Genomic DNA, 27,611 nt, shown 5'->3' on the forward strand with positions numbered 1-27,611 from the left:
GGAGCTAACTGAGGGGAAGAGGAGCTGACTGAGAGAAGAGGAGCTAACTGAGAGAAGAGGAGCTGACTGAGGGGAAGAGGAGCTGACTGAGAGAAGAGGAGCTGACTGAGGAGAAGAGGAGCTAACTGAGAGAAGAGGAGCTAACTGAGAGAAGAGGAGCTAACTGAGAGAAGAGGAGCTAACTGAGAGAAGAGGAGCTAACTGAGGGGAAGAGGAGCTAACTGAGAGAAGAGGAGCTGACTGAGAGAAGAGGAGCTAACTGAGAGAAGAGGAGCTAACTGAGAGAAGAGGAGCTAACTGAGGGGAAGAGGAGCTGACTGAGAGAAGAGGAGCTGACTGAGGAGAAGAGGAGCTGACTGAGGGGAAGAGGAGCTAGCTGAGGAGAACAAGCTGGAGATCAGGGGATGGGGTGGGAGGTGGAGGAGTGCAAAGTGTAGTGGGGACTATGACCAGAATCTGCAAAACCCCTGGGATATACACACACCTATTTATCTATCCATCCATCTATCTATCCATCCATCCATCATCAATCTATTATCTATCTATCAATCATCTATTATCTCTCTATCATCTATCTGTCCATCATCAATCAATCTATCTATCTCTATCATCTATCTATCTAATCTATCAATCATCTATCTATCTATCATCTATCTTACCTATCTATCTATCTATCTTAGAGGCAGGGTCTCTCTGTCTAGCCCTGGATGTCCTGGAACTTGTTCTGTAGATCAGGCTGGCCTAAAACACACAGAAATTGTCTGCCTCCATCTCCCAAGTGCTAGGATTAAAGATGTGAGCCACCATCGCCTAACTATATACATATACAATATAGTAATATATAGTGTGCTGCCGCCACCTGACATATATCTGTATATAATAGTGTGTGTATATATAGTACACCATCACTGCCCGACTATATATACACGAAGCATTTATTTTATGCGTGAGTGTTTTGCCTGCATGTGTCTGTGTACCGCGTGCGCGCAGAGGCCAGAAGAGGGCGATGGCCGCCTTGGAACTGGAGACGCAGATGGGTGTGGCCCATATGTGTGTGCTGGGAACTGGGACTGGACGCACACTAAGAGCAGCTGGAGCTCCTAACGGCCAAGCCACTCTGAGGGCATCGGATGCATCCAGTGGACTGTCGGTTTGTTTTACAATGCTTTTTAAGATGCGTGTGCTGAGCCGGGCGTTGGTGGCGCACGCCTTTAATCCCAGCGCTCGGGAGGCAGAGGCAGGCAGATCTCTGTGAGTTTGAGGCCATCCTGGTCTACAGAGCGAGTTCCAGGACAGCCTCCAAAACAATACAGAGAAACCCTGTCTCGAGAAACCCTGTCTCCAAACACCAAAAAAAAAAAAAAAAAAAAAAAAAGCTGTCAGATCCCCTGGAGCTGGGCCTACGAGAGGCTGCGCTGCAGCAAACCTTCTGAGCCGTGAAACCGTCTTTCCAGACCCACTGGGTCCCGCGCTCTTAAAGCCAACCTCAAACTCAGTATCGGAGCAGAGGACGGCCTCCAACTTCTGATTCTCCTGCCTGTGCTCCTCAAGTGCTGGGACTACAGGCGTGTGCCACCACACCCAGCATGTCTGGAAGCAAGGATCAAGGCCAGGGCCTCCTGCCTGCTGGACAGGTACTCTGCCAGCTGAGCTACATGGGCATTCCCAGCCCTCCCGTGGTTCCCCTTTTCCTCTCCTGGAGCACTCTGGGCCTCGGCGTCTCACTTAAAGTGAGAGATGAAAAAATAAAAGAGCCACAGAGCTGAGTCTGTGTTTGTTACTCTAAGTATGCTGCATATTGTGGACATCAACACACCTGCTCCTACCCTCAGGTAGGACAAGCAGAGTGTACACTTCTTAGTCGTGGAAGCAGGCACGGTGGGTTTCTAAGCAGCTTGCCCAGAGTCCCATAGTGGTAAGTGACAGAGTTTGGACCCCAAGTCAGGCAGCCTGGCTCCAGAGCCCATAGCTCCAGTGCTCATCCAGATGCAGTTTCACTCAGTACAGCGCTATACATGGCGGCTGGGAGTACATCCTAACTAAACGGAACCCATGAGCCAGGCTTCATTCCAGGGACTCCATCAGTCCCGGTCTGTCACCCACACCCTCCCGTTCTGAAGCTGGTGTCCTGGAGCCTGAGGCAGAGACCTGTAGAAGGCCGTTACTGGAGGGGACCCCAAGATGATGCGTAGTCATAGGTGGGCGAAAGGAGGCTGAGCAGAGCCACACAGATGATCGTTGACCTATGGGGTTTCCGGGCCCCCAGTCCTGTGACCGAGTGACTTTCTCAACCAGAGGTCTCACTCGCTGCCTTTGCCCCACATCTGATGAAACGCACCCTTACTGAGGGAGTACTGTGGCTTAAAGGGCAGGCTGTCTGTAGCCAAAGCCACACACCCAGGCTGTGCATAAGAAGCCTCCTCCCTGGGCCTGGCTCAAATGAGCTTTCCAGAGAGGCCATCCAAGGCCCTGTTGGCCTATCTCCTCACAGGACAGGGTCTCCCAGAGGACCTTTGGACACCTGGCTCAGCAGCTCAGAAAGGAGACCAGGAGACAAGCGCAGTCCCCGGGCAGAAGACCCTGGGCACCTAAGGGAAGGTCCCCAAACTACCATACCCCCACTCTTTTTTTTTTTTTTTTTGGTTTTTTGAGACAGGGTTTCTCTGTATTGTTTTGGAGGCTGTCCTGGAACTCACTCTGTAGACCAGGCTGTCCTCGAACTCACAGAGATCCGCCCATACCCCCACTCTTAAAAGATTCATTTCTATTTCCTTTTTTTTTAACAATTTGTTTTTAGAGTTTTAATTTTATTTTATGTGTGTCAGCGTTTGTCTGTGTACTGCATGTGTGCCGTTCCCAAGGGGACCAGAAGAGGAATCCAACCCCATAGGACTGAGTTGTGACAGTTGGGCACCATGTGGTGCTAGGAATCGAACCTCAGTCCTTCTGGAAGAGCAGCCGGTGCTGTTAACTGCAGACTGCTGAGTCAGCTCGCCAGCCCCCCACACTCCCCCACAAACTCACACTCATACACACACACACACACACACACACACACACCCTTTAAAGGAGAAGGGAGCTCGGTGGGTAAGATCTCTCGCTGAGCGTTTCCAGCACCCTGTCTGGCAGCTCATAACTGCCTGTTAACTCCTGCTCCAGGGGATCTGAAACCCTCTTCTGGACTCTGTGGGTACTGCACTCTGTATGCACAGCCTCATAAAAACACACATAAATCAATTATAGAAAAGAACGGACTTCTGGCCAGGCAGTGGTGGCGCACACCTTTAATCCCAGCACTCAGAAAGCAGAGACGGGAGGGTCTCTGTAAGTTTGAGAGCAGCCTGGTCTACAGAGTGAGTTCTACGATAGCCAGGGCTACACAAAGAAACCCTGTCTTGAAAAACAACATAAATAAACAAATAAGAACAAGGGATAAAAGAGAACTTCTGACACACAGATGTGGTCTTCTCCAGGAATTAGGGACATGAAGCTGGGTTAGAACCCCAGCCCTCTACTTCCAGGCTACGTGGTTTTCAACAATTTCCTTAACTTCTCTCAGTCGCTGTAACAAAGGCAGCGATCCCTACCCTGATGCAAAGACACATTCGATGCTGTTCTATGCTGTCAGCTGTTGTAGCAGCCAGGCTTTATGACAGCCTGGCTGCGGCACAGCACGTGAATATTATAATTAATACAGTGTTGTGTCCTCACTCTTGTCAGAGGCACAATTCGTGCCCCGGGAAGACTAGGTTCCACACATCACACGCCACATGCATCTCCAGGTGCGGGCCCTCATTGCCCTGACTCCCACAGCAGCTAACAGGTGACTCCATTCCTAGTCTCTCCTTTTACGGCACAGAGTCTGGCTGTACCCCAAGACAGGGAAACTTCTGGAAGCTCTGAGAATCTGAACTCCCCTGTCCCCCTCCCACTAGAGGAGGCCAACTCAATTTCCACTGTCATTTCTATGGCAGCCCCAAGCTGGGCCCCAAGTGTCCCCTGCCCTCCATCCCCAGGACAAAGGCTCAACCTGGCTTTCATGCCAACTGCGGTTGGGGAAACCCCTGTTGCCTGCAAAAACCAACTTGACTTTGAAAAGGAAGAGACAGAAGCCAGAGGGAATGGTGGCTGGGCCACTCCCTGTGGGGGCAGGTGCTAAGTAACTCTATAAACCCTGGCTAACGATGCAATTACAGCCATAAACAGAGCCCAGGAGGGATCAGGGCCAGAAGCCAGACCCTCAAAGGGCAGCCGGGCGAGAGGGTAGGTCCCCTCCCACCTACTTCCCAGCATCCAGGAAATGGGGTGGGGGCGGGTGGGGGCTCACTGGAGACAGGCTGGGCAGGCACTGAAACCCCCCAGTGGTACTTGCATGAACCCCTGCCTTCCCTGGCCCACTCCCTGCCCACCTCCGACTGAGTCACCAGGCCATCAGCCCTAAATGCACAGTTGGCTCTCTGTGGATTCAACGTTCACCTCAGATGTCCCTTGCCTCATTCCACGGGGCCTGGAGCCAAGAGACCTGGGTCTCCCTCTAGCTCCTCCTCCTAGGTGGACAGAGAATTAGCATCAGATGTAAAGTATAAGCAATACCGGCCCCTCTCACACAGGAGAAACCCAAAACAGACCTGCCCCTCAACACACGCTCGCTCTGATTCTCAGCCCTCCTATACCGAGGAGGCAAGCCAAACGAAGAGAACCAAAAGAGCCGAGGGAAACTGAGGCACAGGGAAAGCTCCAGAGGCAGCAACCGTTCCCGGTCTACTGCCTCGCCTGGGGTTACTATGGCTGGCTCCCTCTCCAGACTGGGTGCTCCCCTGCCGGAGGGCAGAGCCTGGAGAATGGCGACCGGCTCCCCGGCGGGCCACCAAACAGACGCGAAGGGAACGGGCTACCGAGCCTGGCCCCCGCGTTCGGATCTGCCTGCCAGCATCTGCACCTGGCCGCCCTAGAGGAAACTGGAGATCAGCCCCCACCCCACCCCCCAACAGTGCCTGGTCTGGGCCAGCGAAACCCGGGCCAGGGAGGGTGTAGGGGCCTCAGCCCACGTCCTAGAGGCTCCCCTTCCCTGCTGCAGCAAGCGGCCCCTCCCTCAGTCGGGGTCCGGGAAGGTGGAGCCCACACTGCCCCCAGTGAACAGAGCGCTCAAGTTTAGTCCCGCAACTGTCACACTGAGGAGTCCTCGGCAGGACGAGCGAAAGCTGACGCAGGTTGGGGAAGGGCGCCGCGGTGAGGGGCAGGCGCAGAATGGAGGGCGGGGGCCGGGGGAGCACTGGTGCAGGCCAGCCCCACCCGGACGGGCGCCCTCCCTTCCTCCCCAGGGCTCCGGGCTGGGGCGCGCCAGGCGGCTGCGGCGCGAACCTGCTCGCGCAGCCCGGAGCAGCTCCGGGCAGCGGCGCGTGAAGCCAGAACCCAGAGCGCGGCGGGGGCCGAGGGGGCGGGGACCCAGGTGGCATCCGCCAGCTCCCTTCCAGGAGCCGCTGGGCGGAAGAGGCGACGGGGTCCAGAGTTGGGGGTGGGGGAGACGAAGGCACCGACTTGGCGGGGCGGGCTAGCCTGGGGTTGGACGGCGCAGACTGAAGCGGGTAGACAGGGGAAAGGGGGCGTATTTTCCGGGCTTGGGGACCAAGAGGGTGGCTCAGGGAGGAGGGCAGACGACTGGGAGCTCCAGGAAGCCGAAATCAAGACGCACAGAGGGTGCGACCCGAGTCGGGGCTCCCTAGGGTGGTGGGGTAATGCAAGAGAAGTTTGCCGGGGACTCCAGGGTCTGAAATAAAGGGTGTCTTCTGCAAGAGACCCAGGAGGGAGAGAGGCACCGGGGGAGGGAGGGATGGGACGTCCACACCACCCCCGGACACAGCAGCCCAGCCCACGGGGCGTGGCGCCTCTCCGGCCCTCCCACTCCCCCGCGACCATCCAGGCTGGGCAAGGCCCCGCCGGCCTTGGGGCTCGCACACCTCCCGAGGCCTCGGACTCCCTCCCCCCGAGCCCCCCGCCCCCGCCGTATCGGGGGAGGGGGAGCGAGCTCAGGGCCCGAGCGTCCCTCAAAACTTCTTACAAGTTCACTCCTGCGCCTCCCTCCCTAGCTCCGCTCAGCTTCCCCGGGGCCAGGAAGGCCCGTGCCCGCCCCGGCCACTCCCGCCCCGGTTACATAAGGTCGCCGGGAGGCGGCCCCCTACCCGGCCCGAAGGGAGGGGCCCGAGGGGCTCCCCGGCTGACAAGCTGCACCGCTCGGGCCACGCGCCGGGTACCCAGGGCTGCACCGGCTGCGGGTGGGTGGGTGGTGGTGCGGTGCACCCTGCCCTGCTCGAGTCTGTACCCCCATCCGCCCACCCCACCTGTCTTGGGCACCCGCGGGATGGAAAGTGCGGAGCTGGCGTCCCCCAGCCCCCCGTGCACCCCGTGCCCCCTAGTCCCGCTCACCTCGCTTTGAAGGTCAATCTGTCCGCCGCCGGCGCCCTGTGGTTCCGGCAACTTGTCCAAGTTCGGGTGCCCGGTGCCCGATCTTCACCCGCCGCCCGCCGTCGGGCTCCTCGGGCTACGCGCCACCAGCCAGGCCCGCCCCGTCCGCCCTTCCCGCCGCCGTCGGCGCCGTCGCCGTTCTCTGCGTCCCGCCCGCAGCTGCCGCCTCCGCTGTCACCTAGCCCCGCGCCCGGCGCTCGGGCTTCGGCTGTCACTCCGCGCCCACTTCCCGCTGCGCCCGGCAGAGGGCAGCACCCGCCCCCTGCGGACCGCCCCCGGAGGCCTACCGCAGCGCCCGCTGGGAAACGTAGTCCCTGCCGCAGCCATGCGCGGCTCGCCGGGATTTGCAGTTCTATGTACCCTCCTGCTGGCCGAGCTTCCCAGAGAGTCGACTTTTGACTTTAAACATTTGTTCCCTTTTTCCCTTTTCAGATTTTCTTTCTCTTCTTTATCAGTGATGTCCGAGCTAGGACCTACTACATTATGGCATCTTGTGAAAGGACCTATACCAAGCTACTTTTCCAGGACGGTGACAAAGATATAGGGTCCCAGGTGGTTCCTCCTGGTGTGTGGCAAGGGTGGTGCATTGGGAGACACTCTCAGAATTTCCAGAGACCTATGGAGTTGCCTTATCCTTTAGGAAACGCCACTTGGGGAGACCTTTGACTTCTTTGTTAAATAATTAATAATAATAATTGTTATTCTATTACTATTATTTCAGGACAAGCCAGTATGAAGCAGAACTGTAGTTTATTTTTAAATATATGTAATATATATATATATATAGAGAGAGAGAGAGAGAGAGAGAGAGAGAGTTTGTTGACAGGGTTTCTCTGCACCACCACTGCCTGACTTAAAGATATATTTTTAAATATATATCTAAAATGCAAAGGATAAGAGAAACGGGCAAGCTGGGCGATGGTGGTGCACGCCTTTAATCCCAGCACTTGGAGGGCAGAGGCAGGTGGATCTCTGTGAGTTCGAGGCCAGCCTGATCTACAGAGTGAGTTCCAGGACAGCCAAGGGCTGTTACATAGAGAGAAACTCTGTTGAGAGAGGGGAGGAAAGGGGGGAGAGAAGGGGAGGAGGCAGAGAGAGACAGAGACTCAGGGAAAGAATAGGCCTACCAGAGAAACTGGGTGTGGGTTTATCATTGTCTTTTAGATAGCCAGATGTCTTGTTTGGTGAGTTGAAGCTATCTCTGGAGGACTGCTGAGAAACTTAAATAAGATCACAGGATGTTTCCTGAGGTGTGCCTGATAGTGTTGTAATTGACCAGGTAAAAGATCATAAAGGAAGCTAGGGTATTTTAACACAAAACATTCTTATTTGTGGGTTCCTGGACAGTGTCTGGGGGAGAGTTGAGGACCTACTCCAGGGCATACATGCTCAGGCCTTAATCTTGGTTTATTGCTATTTTTTACCATTGTTTTGTTATGTTGAAACAGGGACTCACCAAATAGCCCTAAGTGGCCCAGAGTTCACTAGCACATGCTGCTGCTCTCTGACTCACAGAGCTCTGCCTGCCTCTGCTTTCCCAGACTGCGTCACCACTCCAGGCTTGTTTTTTGTTTCTAGCTCTTAATGAAAGAAATGGTCTTTGTGTTGACAGTCCTCAGGAAATGTTTGTTGTGCTAGAAGTCATGATCTCGGCTGACAGACTTCATCCAGGCTGCAGAATACGGGGGCTCCTCTCCTCTTAAGTCCCATAAGTCCCCTGTCCATCCTGTCTCAGTTTGGGGTGGGTTGCATGCCCTTTTGTCCCTGCCCGGAAGTATAAGTGGCAAAGTTGGAACAGCAGCATCACCACCACCATTTTCCTGCTCAGACATTTCCCAGCCTCTTTTACGTCTCCTCCTCCAACCGGAAGCCAAGGGCACTGAGATAGCGTTCTTAGCCTTTTCTCCCCGTTTTTCTTTACTCCTGCTCCTGCATCTCCTTGTCTCCACACCTCCCGCCCCCTCCTTCCCCTCCGTTCCTCTCTTCCTCCACCTCACCCTTCAGTTTCTCCCTCTCCTTCTAGTCCTCCCCTGCTGCCCATCATGTGACCCCCCCCACGTTTCTGGAACTTTCCAAAAACTCCTAAGGAAGCGCAAGAATGAAGTCTAGAGCGACAGACATCCCATTGAGCTGGTCAGAGAAAGCTAGGGAAAGAGCTGGGCCCTCCTCTTCATAGCCAAGGGACAGCCCTCCCTCCTTCAAAGTCCTACGATGCAGGCTGGATAAAAGTATATTTACTCTAACTCAGCCTCAGCCTTCTGCAGCCTTCCTAGAAATAAGCATCTTGCTTCCTCAAAGATCTACAACTGTTAGAAACAAACACAGGTACAGCATCCTTCAGAAAATTCTAGTCAAGACTGATTCAAAGTTGAAGAGACAACCCTTAGCTCTGTGTGGTGTCAGACCTCAGACACGCTGCTACTGGACATTCCTGTGACCCTGAGGTCAGTGGGGAAGCCTGGGAATGTGGTTCGACAGAGCATTTTCTGTTTGTCTATCACGTACAAGTCTTCTCTTCAGAGGGAATCTGTGAAGCGACTCTAAACTCCCAAGGGTGCGGGTATCTCCAAGCCTGCTTCACTTAGTGTCTCAAGGACCCACCGAGCAACCCGGTGGCCACTGAGGTCCGTCAAAGTGGAACTAGCCCGACTCCTGCTCCCACAGTCCCTGAGATCCAGGAGTCTGACGAGTCACAGCTTTGCCCAGGCGCCCCCCTCCCGCCCCACACACCCCACATACAAACGACCCAACAGGCTGGTCAATGTGGAGAACTATTTATTATCAGAGGAAGTCTAGGGTACAGAGTAAGGGAAGGCTGGGTGCAGAGAGGAAGGACAGAGGGGACCCCTCCGAAGCGGGGGAAGGGCGCGGGCGTGTCCAGACAGCAAATCTAGACAGCAGTGGCAAAGCCCACCCTGTTATTGCCCATGTCGAAGATGGCATAGTAAGACCTGAGGAAGACATCCCCAAGGATCCACATGGGCTGGCCATCCTCAGAGGTCAGAGGGGAGGACTCAAGGCCCACCATGCAGATGCCATCCTCCTGTTTAAAGGAGAGACAGCATTCACTTGTTTGTTCATGGGTGGACTGAACTTCAGCCCTTGGATGACACAGAGACCGTCCAAAGGGCTCCTAGGACAGCTGACCCTCCATAGCAAGGACTGCTGGGGCTTGGGGAGAGGGGGTGCTGCTTCCCCCACAGCTGGCCCCAGGTCACAATGGTTGTACAGAGTGGAGGGCATCTTCCTCCACAGACTACGCCCGCCCCACCCCACCCCACCCACTCCCGGCCTGCAGCAGGGCAGCCTGGCAGTTAAGCCTCAAGAACTGACCAACTTGGATTGAAACCTTAGCGTAACTTTTCTGGGCCACTCTAAACCCAGGCAGCCCTGCCCACAGGAACCAGGCCTTACCTCGAGGATGTAGAAAGAGGGTGACAGAGGGAACTGGACGCCGTTGAGGACAAAGTAGAAGGTAGGCAGGCTACTGACGCTGTCACAGCTCACAAAATACTGCAGAGGGGAACACGGCCCAGGCCAGTACGTCCCCGTCAGAACAGTGCCCATCACCCTGTACCGCAGCACACTGCACCCTAGGCCCACACCCCAGTCTGCTCTGGGGGGTCACAGTGCCAAGGGAGCCCTGACTCACATATTCTTAGCATTCAGCATAGATGGGTAGGGATTTGAGGAGCCCACCACGCCTAAGCTTTGCTCCTGACTGAATTTCTGCTCTGAGAGAGACTGAATTGTCGCCCTTCTTCTGCGAGGGCCCTTTAACATACAGATCTGTAGAACCCCTCCCTCCATGGCTTCAGCGGACAAACTCTCTACTGGCCTTAGGATGGAGGTGAGGGGTCTGTAGATTACAGGGCTGCCCCTTGTCACTCATTTGCTTGGCCACAACTTCTAGACAATGTTTAACCCAAGGTGACTGCAGCTCAGAAGAGAGTCTCGCTTTGCCGTGCTCCCTGAGCTCCAACCTCCAGGTCCCCACTCTGCCAGGGCCACTAGCCACCTACCCCACTGCCCTCTGCAGCTAAAAGCCTGGAGGCCAAGAATTGAGCTAGCTGTGTAAGGCCACACGCACACTCCCGCCACCCCACAGGAGGACCTTCCCCGAGGAAGGGGGAGCACTTCCTTCAGCACCCACCTCTCCGTACTCATCTTCCTGGGCGCCTATGATCTCCAGAAGGTCACTCAGGTACTGAGAGGGCATGGTGAGCAGAGAGGTGCCTGTGTCTACAATGCCTTGGCAGCCCTGGGAGCACCAGCCGGAGGCCTGGTCATCAATGAGGAACCTGAAGGGAAGAGAGTAGTAGTCTCAGTCCCCACCTCTTCAAGGCAGCCAGGGGCCTTTCCACAGGTGGCCGCATACAGAGAAGCAGCTCTTGAGGAAGGCCAGGGGACCCCACTTCACATCACCCTAGAGTCTACTCAAAGCCGTTGAATGGCCACTAAATCTACTTCCAAACTCTCATGGGAGACTGTAGACACACTGAAAGCCAGAGCCACTGGTTGTCCCAAGGACTCCGAAGCACCCTCGGCTTCTAACCACTGGCGTTGGGCTACAGGGGACCTCATGTCTGAGGCTGTATGTGCTGGCCCTCCTGGGATAGCCTCCAACCCCTCTTCTCCAGATTTAGCTGGACACTGACGCTCCTGCATAGGTCAGTGGTGACTTTTGGGGAGGCATATCTTAGAGGCCCCTCCCACTCATCCCCATCAGCAGTGCCTGGATGGATGGACAGATGGATGGATGGATGGATGGACAGGCAGACGGGTGGGTGGATGGGTGGGTGGATGGGTGGGTGGGTGCTGTCTTGAGGTACAAGCGAAGAAGGCTACGCTCCCCAAGGTCCCAGCACAAACTCACTCATCGATGTCAATCTGCCAGTAGAGCTCCTGGGTGACAGGAATCCAGGTGATCTCCCCAGTGTACAAGTTCTCATCCACACCTCCGAAAACGATCTGTCCACCGTCTGATCCCTGCTGACTATGGAAGAAAAAGGAAGGATAAGGAGGGAACAGCAAAAGTCTTCCCGTGGTGAGCTAGCCATCTTCAGAGAAGAGCTCCTGCCCTCACTTCCCACTGAGGCTTCCTGAGGACAGTCCAGGCCTCCGTCAGACTGGGGCTCCCTGAAGATGGGATGTGTTTCCTTCAGATGGGCTCCCTGTCTGGGCCTCTCAAAATTCCCAGTGCTTCAGACTCTGGAGTGATGCTGTCCCATAGAGTCCCAGCCCCTGAGGGTCAGCTACTGTGTGTGTCTGTGTGTGTGTGTGTGTGTGTGTGTGCGCGCTCGCGCGCGCGCGTCCCCTGCTACGGCTGTCTTCTGCCTTTTACATCATGCCAGTTGGTGAAGCCTGTCACCAGGAGGCCACACAAGCCCTGTTAACTTTTCTCTTAGAACTGAGAAGCGGGGAATCAATGATGGAGGAGGAGATTTTGCACGGTGTTCAGTGGCCCTCCTGACAAACAGCAGAGTGCAGGGAAGGGTGGAGCTCCCAAAGGGGACATGTAATGTGACCAGAAACAGAAGCAAAATTAAGCGGGCAGAGTTGGTGACAGAGGTGCCATGTCAGACACAGGCCCTGAAGCCACAGTGAGTCTATGGACACTCTCTGGAAGGTGGCTACCTCTGAAGGGGGGGAAAAAAAAGAGGCCCAGACGGCGCCTGTGCATGTTTGCTGGAAGGATAACAGGTCAGAAGTCAGTCCTGGGCCAAGCCCCACAGACTCCAGCACCAGTTGGAACACCAGATCAGAGATGGAGCAAGAGATTACTACACAGAGGAGATAAAGAGGAACGGGACCTCGGTGGGGCGGGCACAGGGGGCAGACCCAGGAAGCCCGAGAGTGAAAGCCACTCCAGAATGAGCCTGTCACGGCCGGGGAGCGCAAAGTACAGTTGCATGGGCTCCGCAAGGAAAGATGCTGGCGGCCAGGCTGACAAGCAGAGTCCGCCTTTGGGGGCCCACGTGGCAAACGTTGGGAACTGACTCCTGCAAGCTGTCCTTTGACCTCTACAAGCTCACTGTGGTATGTGGCCCGACCCCTGCTCTAATACAAATAAATAAACGTTGAAAAAAATAGGAATGGACAGGAAACAGATATGGGGTGGGGAGTGCAGCATTCCGGAGCTGGAGAGGAAGGCTCTGGGACGGGCGTGGCTGACGCGCCCAGCCCACAAACTCTAGAACCACAGTTCTAGAACCACAGTGGGAAGACGGAGAGATTGCTAATGGTTGCTTACCTGCCGAGGTAGACACCGAAGAGGGGCTGGGAGAGAGCGCCCTCCTGCAACAAGCCCTGCATTGCGGTGGTGGCGCCACCTGCAGACAGGCCGGGGTAGGCCAGGCCCATGATGCCGTCGAAATCGGCATAGACAAAATTGGTACCTGGCTCATTCTCACTCAGGCCAAACTCCTGGTTGGGGACCTTAATGCCTTGGACCTAGAGTGGAAGTTAAAATAGAGGGTTAGTGACACACCGAACTGGACCTACCTCTGTCCCCCAGGCCCCTCTCCCCAGAGACCACTCTTGCTCATCTCTCCCCACCTCAACTGCCCGCCGGCCGGCTTCCCCAGCTCCTGACACAGACTGGCCCTCAGTAAGTGTCAGCGTTGTGAACGGATGAGCTCTGTGCTGACTTCCCATCCTACTTTCCCTCACATCCCAGGGGCTTTGTTTACAATCCCTGTCTTCCTCCCACCCCGACCCAGGAGCAGGGAACCGCACTCACAGTCAGAGTGTCATAGCCGAAGAAGCCAGTAAGGCTGCCGGTGCCGTACTGCAGGGAGAAGGTCTGCCCATCGGTGTAGTAGGTGGAGGACTTGCTGGGGTTGTATCGGGTGTGCGTGGCTGCAGGGGCGGCAGGACATGGAGGTCAGGCAGTCGAGGGGAGGGCTTCCTCCTCAGGCTGTGCTTGAACCTGGGGTTTCAGCGCCCCCCACTCACAACAGCAAGTCAAGGGGTGAGCAGCTGAGGCTCCCAGCATTCTTGCCCATGACCTGAAGGCCCCACGACTTATACAGTAAGCTCTGGAACTATGGCCTCTGTGAGCCAGGTTGGCTAGACTTTAGCTCTGTATCCTAGGTCCCAGAAAAGCCATAGAATGGACTGACTACTTATCCCCCTTAGGAGCGAATAGGCCTCCTAAGCAGGCCTTCAACCCACAGCCTCCACCCCTTCACGAAGTTGGTCAGACCAAGATCTGAGGTAGCATGAGATATAACCAAAGAGTGACTCCTGGGACCAGAGAAAATAGGATCCCAACGCTCTGATGGGGCCAAAACAGTATTACAAAATGCGTGCCCAAATTCCACCTGTCTGCCCAAACTAAGGCAGGGCCAGAGTACATCCAGATCGCTCCAGGCCATTCTTTAGACACTCTTAACGCAAACTGGATGTGTAGTGAGATCGGGTGGGGTGGATAGAGGCCGAATTGGCTGCGGTGAAGCCGAGTGGAGGTTACCCACAAGCAAAGGGATGGCATTGTCCTGGTCATCGGGGTGGGTGGAATGGGAAAAAACTGGGCGGATGAGACGGACTGCCATAGATGACGGTATAAACTGCTTAGCAGGAAAGGCACAAGAGCCACCCGGCTGTGAGGCCAGCTTCATTGACAAGGCTTGATATGACACCACCATCTTCTCCAGGAATGAATCCCCCCCTCCCGCATCCCTAGGGAGGGGCCTGTGGCCTCCACCGCCCATCCGGCACTCACTGCAGGCCTCGCTCTGGCAGTAGATGGAAGGCACCCACAGGTTGGAGGAGCCAGTGTCGAAGAGGACCAGGAAGTTCTGGGGTGGAGTCCCAATGCTGATCTCACCAAAGTAGGCAGCCTAATTGGGGGGCGGGGTCACAGAGTAGACTGTTTAGCTCCAAGGGATTCAGGGGCTCCGCAGCTCCAAAGGGAAGCAGGAAAGGAGCCAGCTGCTGCCCTCCAGACCGTGCCAAAGCCAGTGGCCCTAGTCTTCCCTCGAAACCTGCCCCAAGCCCAAGGGTGCTCAGTCCACGCTGCCCAGGGCCGCCCCCAAGCTCTCTGTGGGCTCAGCTGCAAGGTCAGTCAGAGCTGCCCATGCAGACTGGAAGAAGGGAGTGCCCCCCAGAGTGGGGAGACAGGGAGCCCTCAGGCAGCAGGGACAGTGACACCATGGAGGTGTGTGGGGTTAAGACTTACATCCATGTAGGCTATGGGCTCATAGAGGACACTGAAGTCACCGAAGTTGCCAAAGCGGTACTTCTGGCCAGGGTCGTACTTGTGGGCTTTCAGAAAGTCTTTGAGCACACCCTTTTCTTTCATGGTCTGACGGATAGTCTTCATTTTCTTCAGGGGGACCCTGGAGAAGGCTGTGTCAGCTCCGGCCATCCCCTCCCTCCTCCTTCCTTTCTCCTTCTCTGTCTCTCCTCTGTCTGCCCCGCCCCTGTCTCCTGAGCCTCCGACCCTCTGCTGCGCTACCCCACATGCCCATTGTTCGCATCTGTCTGTCCCCCAACTCTCTGCCTTGATTCTTTCCAGCAATTTTTAAATTTTTTCTTTTTTTAAAATTTAAGTTAGAAACAAGCTTGTTTCACATGTCAATCCCAACTACCTCTCCCTCCCCTCCTCCCCCGCCCTCCCCACCAGGCCCCCCATTCCCCCACCCAATCTCCACTCAGATCTCCAGGGAGGGTGAAGCCCTTCATGGAGAATCTCCAGAGTCTGTCATTTCATGTAGGGCAGGGCCTAGGCCCTCCCCCAAGAGTCCAGGCTGAGAGAGCCTCCCTCATTGTGGCATGGGCACTCAAAGTCCATTTGTATGCCAGGGATAAATACTATCCAAGGCCCCATAGATTACCTAGGCCTCCTCACTGACACCCACATTCAGGGGGTCTGAGTCAGTCCCATGCTTTCTTTCCAGCAATTTCTCCCTTTGTGTTTTTCTTCTCCTTTCCTATTGCTCTCAAACTGTTCCTTAATACTTGCTCTGAGATTTAGAAATTAATCCACTTCAGCCACCCACCCCCGCTCCACATGGAAGAACCCTGCTGCCCAGGCCCCCTGCTCTGATGTGCGTAATTCCTTCCTAAGAAGGGGAGGGTGGCTTGGAGAATTACCCTGGTCAGAATCAGTGTTTATGCTTTTGAGTTAGGGTCTCAGGCTGGCCTCAAACTTAAAGCCTATTGAACAGTGGCCTTTAACCTCTGACCCTTCTGCCTCTACCTCCCAAGCAGATGCTGCCACACCCTGGTTATAGAGTGATGGGGATCCAAGCCAGGGCATCATCCAAGCTGGGAAAGTGCGCTACCAACTGAGCCACCTCCCCGCCCACACTGGTGTGTTTTTCTAAAGCGACTGAAGAAAGCAGTTTATCTCCAAGGCTCCTTCCCTACGGCTACCTTCCGACACCAAGCGCTGACTGATGTGTCACAGCGTGGAGTAAGGGGAACGGCACTAATTCCCCCTTCCTACAGCCAAGGGACATCACTGTGCCTCCCTAGACGGTCCATGGGGGACACGGCGTGGGAGTTCCGGAGTTAGACCTTAGGAGTCATGGCTTCTGCCCATGCCACCATAAGCATGGTCTAAGAGCGGCTGGCTGCCGTTCCCCGGGGGCCTCTGCAGATGCACTGCTTGCTCTGCAACCCAGAATTCCCTTTTCTTTTACTTCTCTCCCCATGTTAAATCCTCAGCTTCTTAGGACTCTGTGTTTCAGGCTTTCTCAGCTAACTCCCTTCACAAGAGCCACACCAACCACCTCTATTGAGTTTGCTTGCATCACAGAACTTTCTGGGAGGAGTGACTTTTCACCCAAGAAACTACCAGGTAGCAGGTCTGTAAGATGGCTCTACAGGTAAAGGCACTTGCTGCCAAGCCTGCCGACCTGAGTTTAGTTCCCAGACCTATATGACAGACGGCGAGCACTGACTTCTATAATCTTCTTCTGGCCTCCACAGGTTTTCAGTGGTGCAGTACACTCACACGCCCCCCCACCCCCCGTGCACAAAATGAATCCAGTAATAATCTAAAAAAAGAAAGTATGAGGCACCAAATCCACAGATACTCAAGTCCATGGACATCATTTATAACCTGTGTGAATCCTCTCACTGCGTTATCTCTAGGTTACCATGAATACCCAGTAAGGGGCTGAAACATGGCTCAGTGGTTAAAAGCACTGACTGGTTTTCCAGAGGAGCAGGGTTCAATTCCCAGCACCCACAACCAGTTGTAACTCCAGTTCCAAGGGATCTGACACCCTCTTCTGGCCTCCACAGGCACCAGGCTCCTGAATTCCACTTAAGGCTCCAGTCTTACCTGACCAAAGCTGCCTCCAAGAGAGGTAGGCAGAGCAAGGCTACCACCAGCCACTTCATGATGCCGACTTGAAGCTGGCCTCACAGGAAAAACCACTTCGAGCTCAACCGTTGTGGTGGAATGAAGACCTGAGCACCACTCGCTCCTTTTATACACCCAGGAGGTAGCCCAGCCCCTGCCCCCCATCCCTAGGTAAGCATGACCCCCGGGCGGAGGTCTCCCTTGGACTCCATGTATCAATGGTCTCTGTGTGTTTTTCCTTCTGGAGCATGCCCATGTCACTTTTCATCTTATTGACTTTTAATTCAAGCAGGGAGGTAAATGTGATAAGTGGGAACAAAGTGGCCGCACCATGGAGTGGCAAAGATTACAGTTCTGGGAAGCAGAGTCATGATATGGGAATTTGGGGGCAAGGACTTGAGTGAGGGGCCGGGGACCTGATGGTTGGTTCCTCAAGCTTGGTGACATTTGGAGGGCACAATTCCTTGTTCTGGACATCGTCCTGTCCACCGAAGGGTGCTCGCAGTATCCCATTTGCCCACTAAGTGCCAGGAGCAGCGCCCCCCCACGCCCCAGTTGTAGCCACCATAATGTCTTCAGGCATTGATGGTTTCCCCTTGGGAACAAGTCCTTGAGAACTGCTGTTCTACGTACAAGTGACATACTTGGAGGTCCAACTTACGTCCTTTCTCCAAGTATCCCTTAAACCTCCTGGAGCTGCGATTCAGGATGTCTGGGGTCTAAGGGGTCTGGAACCAGACTGCTGGTTATGACCACAGTGGCAACAGTGACCGTCTGGGCAGCACTGATGCTGAGACCGGTGCTGGCGGATGAAGTCAGCATGGAGGGGTGGCTTTGGAAGCATTCTGCGTGAAGTCCTGTCCTAATTCAGGAGGACTCACTCATGGAAAAAAGTCACACAACCTCTGGCCGTAAGAACCAGAAAAGGTGCCCAGAGCAAGATGTGAGCAGAGGGGCCACAGTGACCCCTCACCGTTTCTCTTGTCTCTTCTCCCTCCCTGTTGCTACCTGGGGTCTTCATTTGGTTGGAGGCTTGGGGAGGGTTGAATCTAGGGTCTCCTATGTGCTGGTCAGCTGCCACTGAGATACACCCCAGCCCGTTTGAGGGTGTGTGCATGTGGTGTGTGCGTGTTCACCTGTGTGTGCACATGTACTCGTCCAGGCAGGCACGTGTGGAGGCCGGGGGCTGATGGGAGGGTGTCTTCTCCAATTGCTTGTCCACCTTGTTTTCTGAATTTTCAAATAAACTTCAGTGCATTCACTCTGTGTGTGAGAGAGAAGGGGGAGGGAGGGAGGGAAGGAGGGAGGAGGATGATTATGTGTCATTGCTGTGGAGTTTTTCTCTCCTTCCATTATGTGGGTCCTGGGGATTGAACTTGAGTTCTCAGGCTTGGTGGCAAGCTCCTTTACCAACTGAGACATTTTGCTGGCCCTCCACCTTACTTTTTATTATTTTACTTTAATTTTTGTTTGTTTGTTTGTTTTTCTTTTTCGAGACAGGGTTTCTCTGTGACTTTGGAGGCTGTCCTGGAACTAGCTCTTGTAGACCAGGCTGGTCTGGAACTCACAGAATTCTACCTACCTCTGCCTCCTGAGTGCTGGAATTAAAGGCTTGCGCTGTCATTGCCTGGGCCACCTTATTTTTTAAGGAGAGGTCTCTCACTGAATTCAGAGCTTGCTGCTCTATCTAGACTAAAGGCTAGTGAGTCCCTCCTCCAGTGCCAGGGTCACAGATGCCACCACACCCTGCTCTTTCTGTGGGTGATGGAGATCTAAACTCAAGTCCCCATGCTTGCACAATCTAGGCTATTTTTATTTTTAATTTTATTTTTTATTTGGAGACAAGGTCTCACACTGTAGACAAAGTTGGCTTGGAACTCACTATGTAGCCCAGGTTGGCCTGGAATTCTCAACATCTTTCTGCTTTATCTTCCCAAGTTTGGGAATTATAGGTATGAACTACTGTGCCTGGATCGTTTTATTTTTTGAGAAAGACACTTACTAAGTTGCACAGGCTAGACTTGAACTCACGCTGTAGCCTAGGCAGGCCTTGAACTTGTCATCTCTCTGCCTCAGCTCTAGGCAGGTAGGTAGGACTATAGGCCTATACCAACTAGGCCAGGCACCCCTATCTTTATGGCTTCTAAAAATCCCTCTGTCTCCCCTATTACCCTTTCCCAAGCTCTTACTCACCTCAACTAACCATGTCCTTCGACCCTCTTGCTATAACATTCCCAAGACTTGAGTTGGCTAGGCCACCAACCTGACCACCAGCAAGCTATTTGGAATGAAGGGAAAAGCCCCTGCCAGCATCGTGTCTGTCATCTTTTACCCCAGAGTCAGGGCCTGGTATAGGTTGTCACTCCCTAGCATTGGAGGCAGAGGGTTGGGACCAGATCTACGAGCCACCTGTGGCATCTATCCAGTAGGAATTTTCCATTCTGGCCACTGCTGCCCACCACCTGGCCAAAGCTCTGGAACCTGCCCAGGCCTGAGATGAGGGAGAGAAGGGGGATGGGGCACCAGGAGTCTGCCTGGGCCTGGCACAGATGGGGAGGTCTCTGCATGCTTGGGTTCCGAGGTCAGCTCAGCTCTCTTTCCCTGCAGTCTCCAGAGGGAGTAAACCGGAGGGTCCTCAGATTTGGGAGAGCAGGGAAAAGTGAGAATCCTTGGAAGCTTGCCAACCCGTGGAACGTTCTAAGTCTTGCAGGCCTGCTGAATTCCCCAACCTCATCTTTCTGAGACCTTTCCTTGCTAGCACCCCAGGAGTCCCTGCCAGTCAAACCTCTAGTCTAAGTCCCACTGCGTCTACAGAGCAGGCCAGGATAACTAACCCTGCTCAGGTGACAGGCCCCAGGGGTTCTGCAGCCCCTGTGTACCCAAACTGGTCCTCTTGACAGCTCTGCAAGTCACTTTAGGGCTCCGTGGTCTGTGCCCCCCCCCCCCGCCCTGACTCAGTGTCTAGAAAGCTCTTTTTTTTTTTTTTTTTTTTTTTTTTTGGTTTTACGAGACAGGGTTTCTCTGTATTATTTTGAAGGCTGTGGGTCCAGCCTGGCCTCGAACTCACAAAGATCTGCCTGCCTCTGCCTCCCGAGTGCTGGGATTAAAGGCATGCGCCACCACCACCCGGCAAAAGCTCATTTGTTTTAAAGTGCCGTGGATCTGCAGGCCCTAAGGACAACTCAGAAATCACCAGGGCCGTCTTCTTCCATGCGGTGTGGTGTAGATCACTGCCCCCTGGTTTTAGCCCCCACACCGCACACCCCGACAGCGCAGCCTGCCTGGCACTCCAGCTCTAGCTGTCAGAGGGGCCACCAGCTGTTTCCTGGGGTGTTTTTAAATTACACGTATTTACATATGCACGTATCGTGTGTGTGTGTTTACACGCCTGGGCACGTGTGTGCCGCAGCTTATATGTAGATGAGAGGACAACTTGCTGGGCTCAGTTCTCTCCTTCCACTCGTGGGCCCTGGGATTGAACACAGGTCATCAGGCTTGGCAACAAGCGCCTCTACCCACTGAGACATCTCACTGCCATCTTACCCCTGCCCAGTGTGCAGAGGCCAAGGGTTGCCATTGCCATGTGTCTCTCAGGCTCCAAAAATCAGGCCAATGGATGAAACCCAGCAGACTGCTTTCAGCTTAGCTTCTCCTCGTACCTCATTATCCCAGTGGCCCGGTTTCTGCCCCAAGCTCACCCTCCCTTTCTGGTCTCCACACCCTCCTTGCTTTCCCCTTAGCTGCTCTGCTGTTTTCCCTCTGGGCACCTTTCAAGGCCCAGACAAAGCCCACAGAGTCCTCCCTGTGGAGCCCACCTACTCAAACCACTGTGGAAAACTGATTTTCGTTTCCTTTTGACTTTACCCAGATTCTACAACCTCAACTCAAAGTCAAGCTTGGCGTAGTGGCGCACGCCTTTAATCCCAGTACTCAGGAGGCAGAGGCAAGCAGATCTCTGTGAGTCTGAGGCCAGCTTGTTCTATGTAGTGAGTTCCCTGTATCGAAAAACAAAACATGGGCTGGAGAGATGGCTCAGAGGTTCAGAGCACTGACTGCTCTTCCAGAGGTCCTGAGTTCAATTCCCAGCAACCACATGGTGGCTCACAACCATCTACAATTCAATCTGCTGCTCTCTTCTGGCATGTAGGCAGAACACTGTATATGTAATAAATAAATAAATCTTTAAAAAAAAAAAGAAAAACAAAACAAAAAAAGGAATGTGGCAACCATTGCTTATCCTTTACCTGTGGCCGACATCACAAGTCAATCTTGGTAGACATCACTAATCAATTGTTATTCTTTTATACACTGTTATGTGTGTAAATGCCATTGGAGGCTGGATTGGGTATTGTATCCCTTGGGCCTGAAGTTACAGGTGGTTGTGAGACACCCAGAATAAGTGCTGGGACCTGAATTTGGGTCTTCTGGAAAGAGCAGCGAGCCCTCTTAACCCTTGTACCATCTCAGGCCCCATTCACTTTATTATTTGTTTGTTTGTTTTAGATAGGCTTTCTTACTGATCCTAAAGCCCACCGCTTCATCTCTACTGGCTGACCAGCAAAATCCTGAGGCCCTCCTCTCTGCACCCCACCATCTCTGGAGCCGCAGGTCTGCACCACCAGGCCTGGCTGCTATATGGGTTCCAGGTCTCTGAACTTAGGCCTTTGTCTTAACACTAGCCTACCGAGGCATCTCCCCGACTCCCAAGTCATTTCATATAGTGTGGCTTTAGTAAATGTATTTGTTTTGTTTTTTTGTAGCTTTGATTTTTAAAATCCTGAATATGGAGTAAAAGCACTTGCTGCCAAACCTGATGAGCTGAGTTTGGTCCCCGGTATCCCACGTGGGAGAAGAAAAGGACTGCCTCCCATGAGCCCTCTTCTGACCTCTATGCATGTGCTGGGGCACACGTGTGGGAAAAACATAAACAAATCAGAGTTTAAAAAAACATTCAGAGACTGTGAAGAGAAATTAGGAATTCTAGATTTCATTTAAGATTTCACACACACACACACACATACACACACTCACACACACACTCACACACATACACACACACACACACACACACACAAATCACTTTTTATAAAAGTTAAGCTGGGCCGGGCGTTGGTGGCACACGCCTTTAATCCCAGCACTCGGGAGGCAGAGGCAGGCGGATCTCTGTGAGTTCGAGACCAGCCTGGACTACCAAGCGAGTTCCAGGACAGCCTCCAAAGCCACAGAGAAACCCTGTCTCGAAAAAAAAAAAAAAGTTAAGCTGGGCCTAGGTGTTTCTCAGTAGTGCTTGCATAGCATGCATGAGATCCTAGGTTCAAGGACTGACATCAACAAAAAGAAGAGGAAAAAAAAAAAGAAGCTTAAAAAAATTCAAGTGAGTTCGAGGCCATCCTGGTCTACAGAGCGAGTTCCAGGATAGCCTCCAAAACAATACAGAGAAACCCTGTCTCGAAAAACAAAAACAAAACAAAAAATCAAGTCAGCCAGGTGGTGGTAGTGGTGCACGCCTTAATCCCAGCACTCAGGAGGCAGAAGCAGGTGGATCTCTGAGTTCAAGGCCAGCCTGGTTTACAAAGCAAGTTCCAGGACAGCCTCCAAAGCTACACAGAGAAACCCTGTCTCGAAAAACCAAATCCCCCCCCGCAAAAAAAAAAAATCGAGGTATCTTGCAAGTATTTACACCTTTCAAATTTATCTAGCAGTGGTTATTGTACACTTAGGTTTTAACATAACCCCACTCCCTATGCCAAGGCGACTTCTGTTCTGTCCTTATCGTGTGGGATTGTCACAGAAACATGTTTCCATGCATTAAGATAGTCTGAGCCTTATCGACTTCATAGGCTGCACGCTGCTGTATCTTTTAGCTAGGAGTACTTGGCCCAGTTCATTTGGGCACCCTCCAGTTTCCCATTGCTATCAACAGCTCGGGCTCTCCCACACTAGGATGCATCCGAAGGCACAGAGCAGTGAGTTTCCCATGATCAGGGGTGTGCAAGCAGAGGCCAAAAGACCCTTTCTGAGTCACTCTGGGCGTGACACTGTGCTCGAGATCTGGATTTCTCCTGTGTGTTGATATCTGAGCTTGTCTTTGGCAGATCACGGCATAAATTTTTAGTTCCTGGTATTTGGTTGGATTTTTACTTTTTTCCTTAAATGTGTGGGGGTTTATCTATTGTTTTTATTATTGCTTGAGGAGATGGGTTGCAAGGACTCATTTCATTGCCCCAAATAACCATGAACTCACAGACAGTCCTTCTGCACCTGTCCCCAAGTGTTAGGATCACAAGTTTGAGCCTGTGTTTATTGGTGATACTTTTGATTTGGGGTTTTGTTTTGTTTTGTTATGTCATAAGGCAGGGTCACACTATGCCTGGAACTCACTATGTAGATCAGGTTGGACTGGAACTCACAGAGATCCTCCTGCCTCTGCCTCCTGCATGCTGGGATATTTTCAATTGTTCAAGTTACACTGATTTGTTTGTTTGTTTGTTTGTTTGTTTATGTATGTGTGGTATAGAGGGGCATATATGCCACAGTATTGTATGTGTGGTATAGAGGGGCATATATGCTACAGTATGAGTGTAGAAGTCAGGGGACAACTTGAGGGGTCGAATTCAGGCTGTCAGACACAATGGCCCAAAGGTTTGGATTTTGGGGGATAGGGTTTCACAAAGGCCAGGCTAAGTGGGGACCCTCAGCTGGACACTGAGCTGGCCAGCTGTAGGAAGGAAAAGAGGGATGGGGCCCCAGATCAGGTAGAGCCATGGACCAAACACCCCTCGGGATGCTTTGTTTGTCTCTTGCTCCGATTTTGTAGCTTCTCCTGCTCCAAGTGTGCTTCTCCCTGATCTTTGTCTGTGTCTCTGACAAGGTCTTGCTGTGTAGCCCAGGCTGGCCTTGAACTCATGCTCCTCCGGCCCTGGCCTCCTGCATGCTGAGATTATAGGCGTATAGCACTCAGCCTGGCTTCAACTGCTTTCTCTTATCACTGGCAAACAGGGACTAAGATTTTTCATTTCTAGAGAAAGAATGAGCTCACAGTTCCTAGGAAAATCTGTTGGGCCAGGCACCTACGCTTGGACCCATCCACTGTGGCCAGCAGGTAGGAACCTACTAGATCCTGGCTACTGCCCTGGAAACATCTTGAAGAGAGAGGACAGGAACACTCGGAGGTAAGTCCTCTGGAGAAGTAAGACCCTGGGAGGAGCAAGGGGATGCTTCTGGAACAACACGGCCTGAAATGTCCACATTTCTTGGGGGCCGTGGACCCTGCAGCCACCGCCATCCCTCTCTTCATGTGTGCGAAAGAATCCGATGTGTGACTCGCCGTCAGCTTCGCCTTAGGAAGCCTGTCTCTACTCTGATGTGTGACCCGCAGTCAGCTTTGCCTTAGGAAGCCTGTCTCTACCATCCGTCTGTTCTCCTACAAGCCTCTTGCTGAGCCTTAGTGAGCTTGAACATAAAATGAGATGAGAAACCGTCTCTGCAGTGTAACCACGTATTTCGGCGTAGCCACGGTTACAACCAGAGGATGAGAAGGCAGAAAGGTTTTAAGCCTGGTCTGTGGTGAAGGTCTGCGGTGGAAGCATCACAGAGTCAAGGTCTTTGTGGGCTACAGTGATTTCAAAGAGGGCTGAGGCTGTGGCTCGGTGGGGAGAGGGCTTAGCAAGCAGAGCCCCAGGATTGGTCCCCACATTGCACACATACGACACGGCCTGCCTGTGGTCCTAGCACAGGAGGTGGAGGTAGGAGCTTCAGAAATTCAAGGTCACCCTCAGCTACGTGGAGAGTTCAAGGCCAGCCTGGGTTGCAGGAGACCCTGTCTCAGAAAACAACAAACCCAGAGTGTATCCAAGGACAGTTTAGGCAACTTCGTTAGACCTTGTCTCATGATTTAAAAAGAAAAATACCAAGCTGGGGTGGGGAGTTGAGATGTTTCTTGTTCAGTGCAGGGCACTCATCAAGATGAGGCTCCAGGCTCAATCCCAAACACAAAACATAAATCATGTTGTTAAAACAAGGCTTTAAGGACGGGAGGTGGTGGTGCACTTGGGAGGCAGAGGCAGGTGGATCTCTGTGAGTTCAAGGCCAGTCTGGTCTACAGAGCAAGTTCCAGGACAGACTCCAAAGCTACACAGAGAAATGTTGTCTCCAAAAACTAAAAAAAAAAATGACTATAAGTGGTGGAAACTTGCCTAGCAGGCTCTGGGTTCCAGAATTGCCAAGAAAAATGAATAAGGATAAGAAGGAAGGGGAGGGGAGGGAAGGGCAGGAGAGGAGAGGACAGGGGAGGGCAGGAGAAAGGAGAGCAAGGGAGGAGAGGGAGGAAATGTGTATCCTCAAACTCCAACAATGTGGGCTAGTCCCTGCTCTCAGTCTGCTGGGGTTACTGCATAGTCACCCACTAAACAGAGGCAGAGGCTTTGGGTGGCAGAACCTGGAATCTCTCCCCTCTGAACAAACATTTACTATAACACATTTTAGCATATACTCGGAACAGATACAAGGAGTTCTTCAAGGACTGATCTCCTTGCTCCCAAGGAGCTTGCTGGTCCCTAGGCTAGTCACCCAGGACACCAAGAGCCAGTTGGGGACTCTGGAGTTTGCAAGTGTTGACTTCTCTGTCTGTCTGCTCCTAAGCCAGCCCCAGCAGAAGGGGCAGTTTCCAGAAACATCCATCCTGTGCCCTGGGCCAGGCATGTATACCAAGGGAGGTGTGTCTGGGGGTGATGCGTGGGCAGGCAACCCAGTTCAGCTGTGTCCATATGGACTGCAGACCAGGAGTGGCACCTCTCAGCATCTTCCCTAGCTCCTGGTCCTCTGAAGATGGTGCTTGTGTGGGTCTGGAAGCTGGAAGGGAACCCAGCATGCCCCTCTCCTCCCAGCCCTCGGATCTGCGTAGTCTTAACTAGTGCCAGGACACAGAGCAATCAGGAGAGCTATTTGAAAAGCAGAATTGGCACCCTGAGTTGGCAAGAGGGACCCACTAATCAGAAGTCCTTATTCAACCACTTGCTTTATTACAGAGGCCAGTACCCACAAGGTTTTTAAATTATTATTATTACATTTATTATTTATTTACACAGGTGCACACGCCACCACACTTGTGTGGGGACCAGAGTACAACTTGGGGAGTCAGCTCTCATCTTCTCCTTTATTGTAGGTCCCGAGTTCAAGGTCAGCCTAGGTCAAATGAGACCCTATCTCAAAAGGAGAGATGGGGTATGTTAAGCTGAGCATGGAGGTGTACATTGGGAAGGGTGATGCAGGAGAATAGTCATAAGTTCAAGGTCAGCCTGGAGCCGCCACACAATGAGTTTCAGGCCTGCCTGCACTCTATAGAGACCTGTCTCAAAAATAAATGATAATAACAATAGGGGTTGGAGAGATGGCCAAGAGGACACACCGCAATTACCCACACCAGGAGGTACACAACTGTGTGTAACTTCAGTTCCAGGAGATCGAGGCCCGTGACCTCCTCAGGCACCCACATTCAATGAACAGCACACCCTACACACACACACACACACACACACACACACACACACAATTAAAAAATAAAAATAAGTCTCTAAAGTAGTAATAATGATGAAAAGGCAATTTTAGCTCAGAAGCCAGAGGGCCCATGTTCGAATCCTTGCCCACCTGTAGCTAACCGTGTAACACGAAGCAAGTCTCAGGCTCTCTGGGCTCCAGGGCTCAACAGTGCAACCCATGACTGAGTCCTGTGGAATATGTATGTGTGGGGCAGACGCAGTACAGTGTGGTGTGCCGTCCACTAGCTGCTGAGTTCACCCTCAGCCTGCACACGGCTGTCAGCAGGATTGGAAGTCCTAGGCAGGGGGAGCCACAAAGAGGTTTGGCGGGAGTGTGAGAGGAGAGAGGAGGGAAAGAGGTGATGGGAGGGAGAGGAGGGGGGAGGAGGGGGGAGGGTGAGATGGGGAGAGGAGGGAGAGGAGAAAATAGGACGGGAAGGGGTAGCGGCTTTCGTCTGTTGGGAGGGCAGATAAAGCAGCTTCCCAAGGCCAGCATCACAAGGCTGTGGGTGGAGATCCCCAGCCCGTGTCTGCTTGGCTTCTCCATCCCAGGTAGGAAGGGAGGGAGCAGAGGGAGAGTGGTAGGATGAGACCTCGGAGCCCAGCAATGGGAGCTTGACATCACGGATGCTGACAGTGGAGACGGCAGGCGCTGGCCGCTGCCGCGTGCGGGGAATCAGTGACCAACAGGGAGGGAAGTGTGAGAATCCAGAGCTCTCAGCAGAGGTGACCAGTCCAGGCTCCTTGTGAGCTGGTAGCACATGCCTGTGATCTCTACACTTTCGGTTATCTCCAGCTCCATAAAAGTTCCGGGCTGCATGAGAGCCTGTCACGTACAACAAAACTAAATCCACCCTGCACCCAAGTCTTCCCAGCTAGTCCCTCAACTGTGCAGCTTGCCCTTTCTCTCAGCTGTCATCGGAGCAAATTGTCTTAGGGTCACCATTGCTGCGATGAAACACCATGGCCAAGGAAACTTGAGGAGGACAGGGATTCCACATCACAGTTCATCAGCAAAGGCAGTCAGGACAGGAACTCAAGCAGGGCAGGGACCCGGAGGCAGGGGCTGATGCAGAGGCCAGGGAGGGTGCTGCTTACTGGCTTGCTCCTCAAGGTGTGCTCGGCCTTTTTCCCTCATACAATATATCCCGGTCAAAGACTCCCCTCCATTCACTCCTCCCACCCACCCCCATTTCTCCTCTCCCCCAAATCCACTGTCCCTCTATTTCCCTTCAGAAAAGAGCAGGCCTAACAGGGTTATCAACCAGACAGCATAACAAGTTACAAAAGACAAG

General features: G+C 53.2%; 3 protein-coding genes across 3 annotated transcripts in view; 1 reads left to right on the plus strand and 2 right to left on the minus strand.

The window, feature by feature from the left end:
* The window catches only part of Tfeb (transcription factor EB), a 51,778-nt gene extending 45,100 nt beyond the window's left edge, over nt 1-6,678 (minus strand). The window contains 1 exon segment of the mRNA XM_005072391.4: nt 6,424-6,678. The gene's annotated coding sequence lies outside the window, so the exon portion shown is untranslated.
* On the plus strand, nt 3,771-6,861 carry LOC121133372 (basic proline-rich protein-like). Its single transcript, XM_040729648.1, has 5 exons — nt 3,771-3,823; nt 5,078-5,229; nt 5,322-5,515; nt 5,921-6,003; nt 6,087-6,861. Exons 1-5 carry the CDS (start codon nt 3,771-3,773, stop codon nt 6,859-6,861), a joined length of 1,257 nt encoding a protein of 418 aa, XP_040585582.1.
* A 2,359-nt stretch (nt 6,862-9,220) lies between these two features.
* Pgc (progastricsin) lies at nt 9,221-16,904 on the minus strand. The gene is made up of 9 exons (XM_005072389.4): nt 16,760-16,904; nt 14,645-14,804; nt 14,189-14,306; nt 13,205-13,323; nt 12,716-12,915; nt 11,339-11,458; nt 10,616-10,763; nt 9,877-9,975; nt 9,221-9,505 (listed from the first exon to the last, which is right to left on the minus strand). Exons 1-9 carry the CDS (start codon nt 16,816-16,818, stop codon nt 9,353-9,355), a joined length of 1,176 nt encoding a protein of 391 aa, XP_005072446.1. The 5' UTR covers nt 16,819-16,904; the 3' UTR covers nt 9,221-9,352.
* Between the last annotated feature and the right edge of the window lie 10,707 nt (nt 16,905-27,611).

Source organism: Mesocricetus auratus, unplaced genomic scaffold (genome assembly GCF_017639785.1).
Source record: "Mesocricetus auratus isolate SY011 unplaced genomic scaffold, BCM_Maur_2.0 Super-Scaffold_100021, whole genome shotgun sequence".
Classification (NCBI taxonomy): Eukaryota; Metazoa; Chordata; class Mammalia; order Rodentia; family Cricetidae; genus Mesocricetus; species Mesocricetus auratus.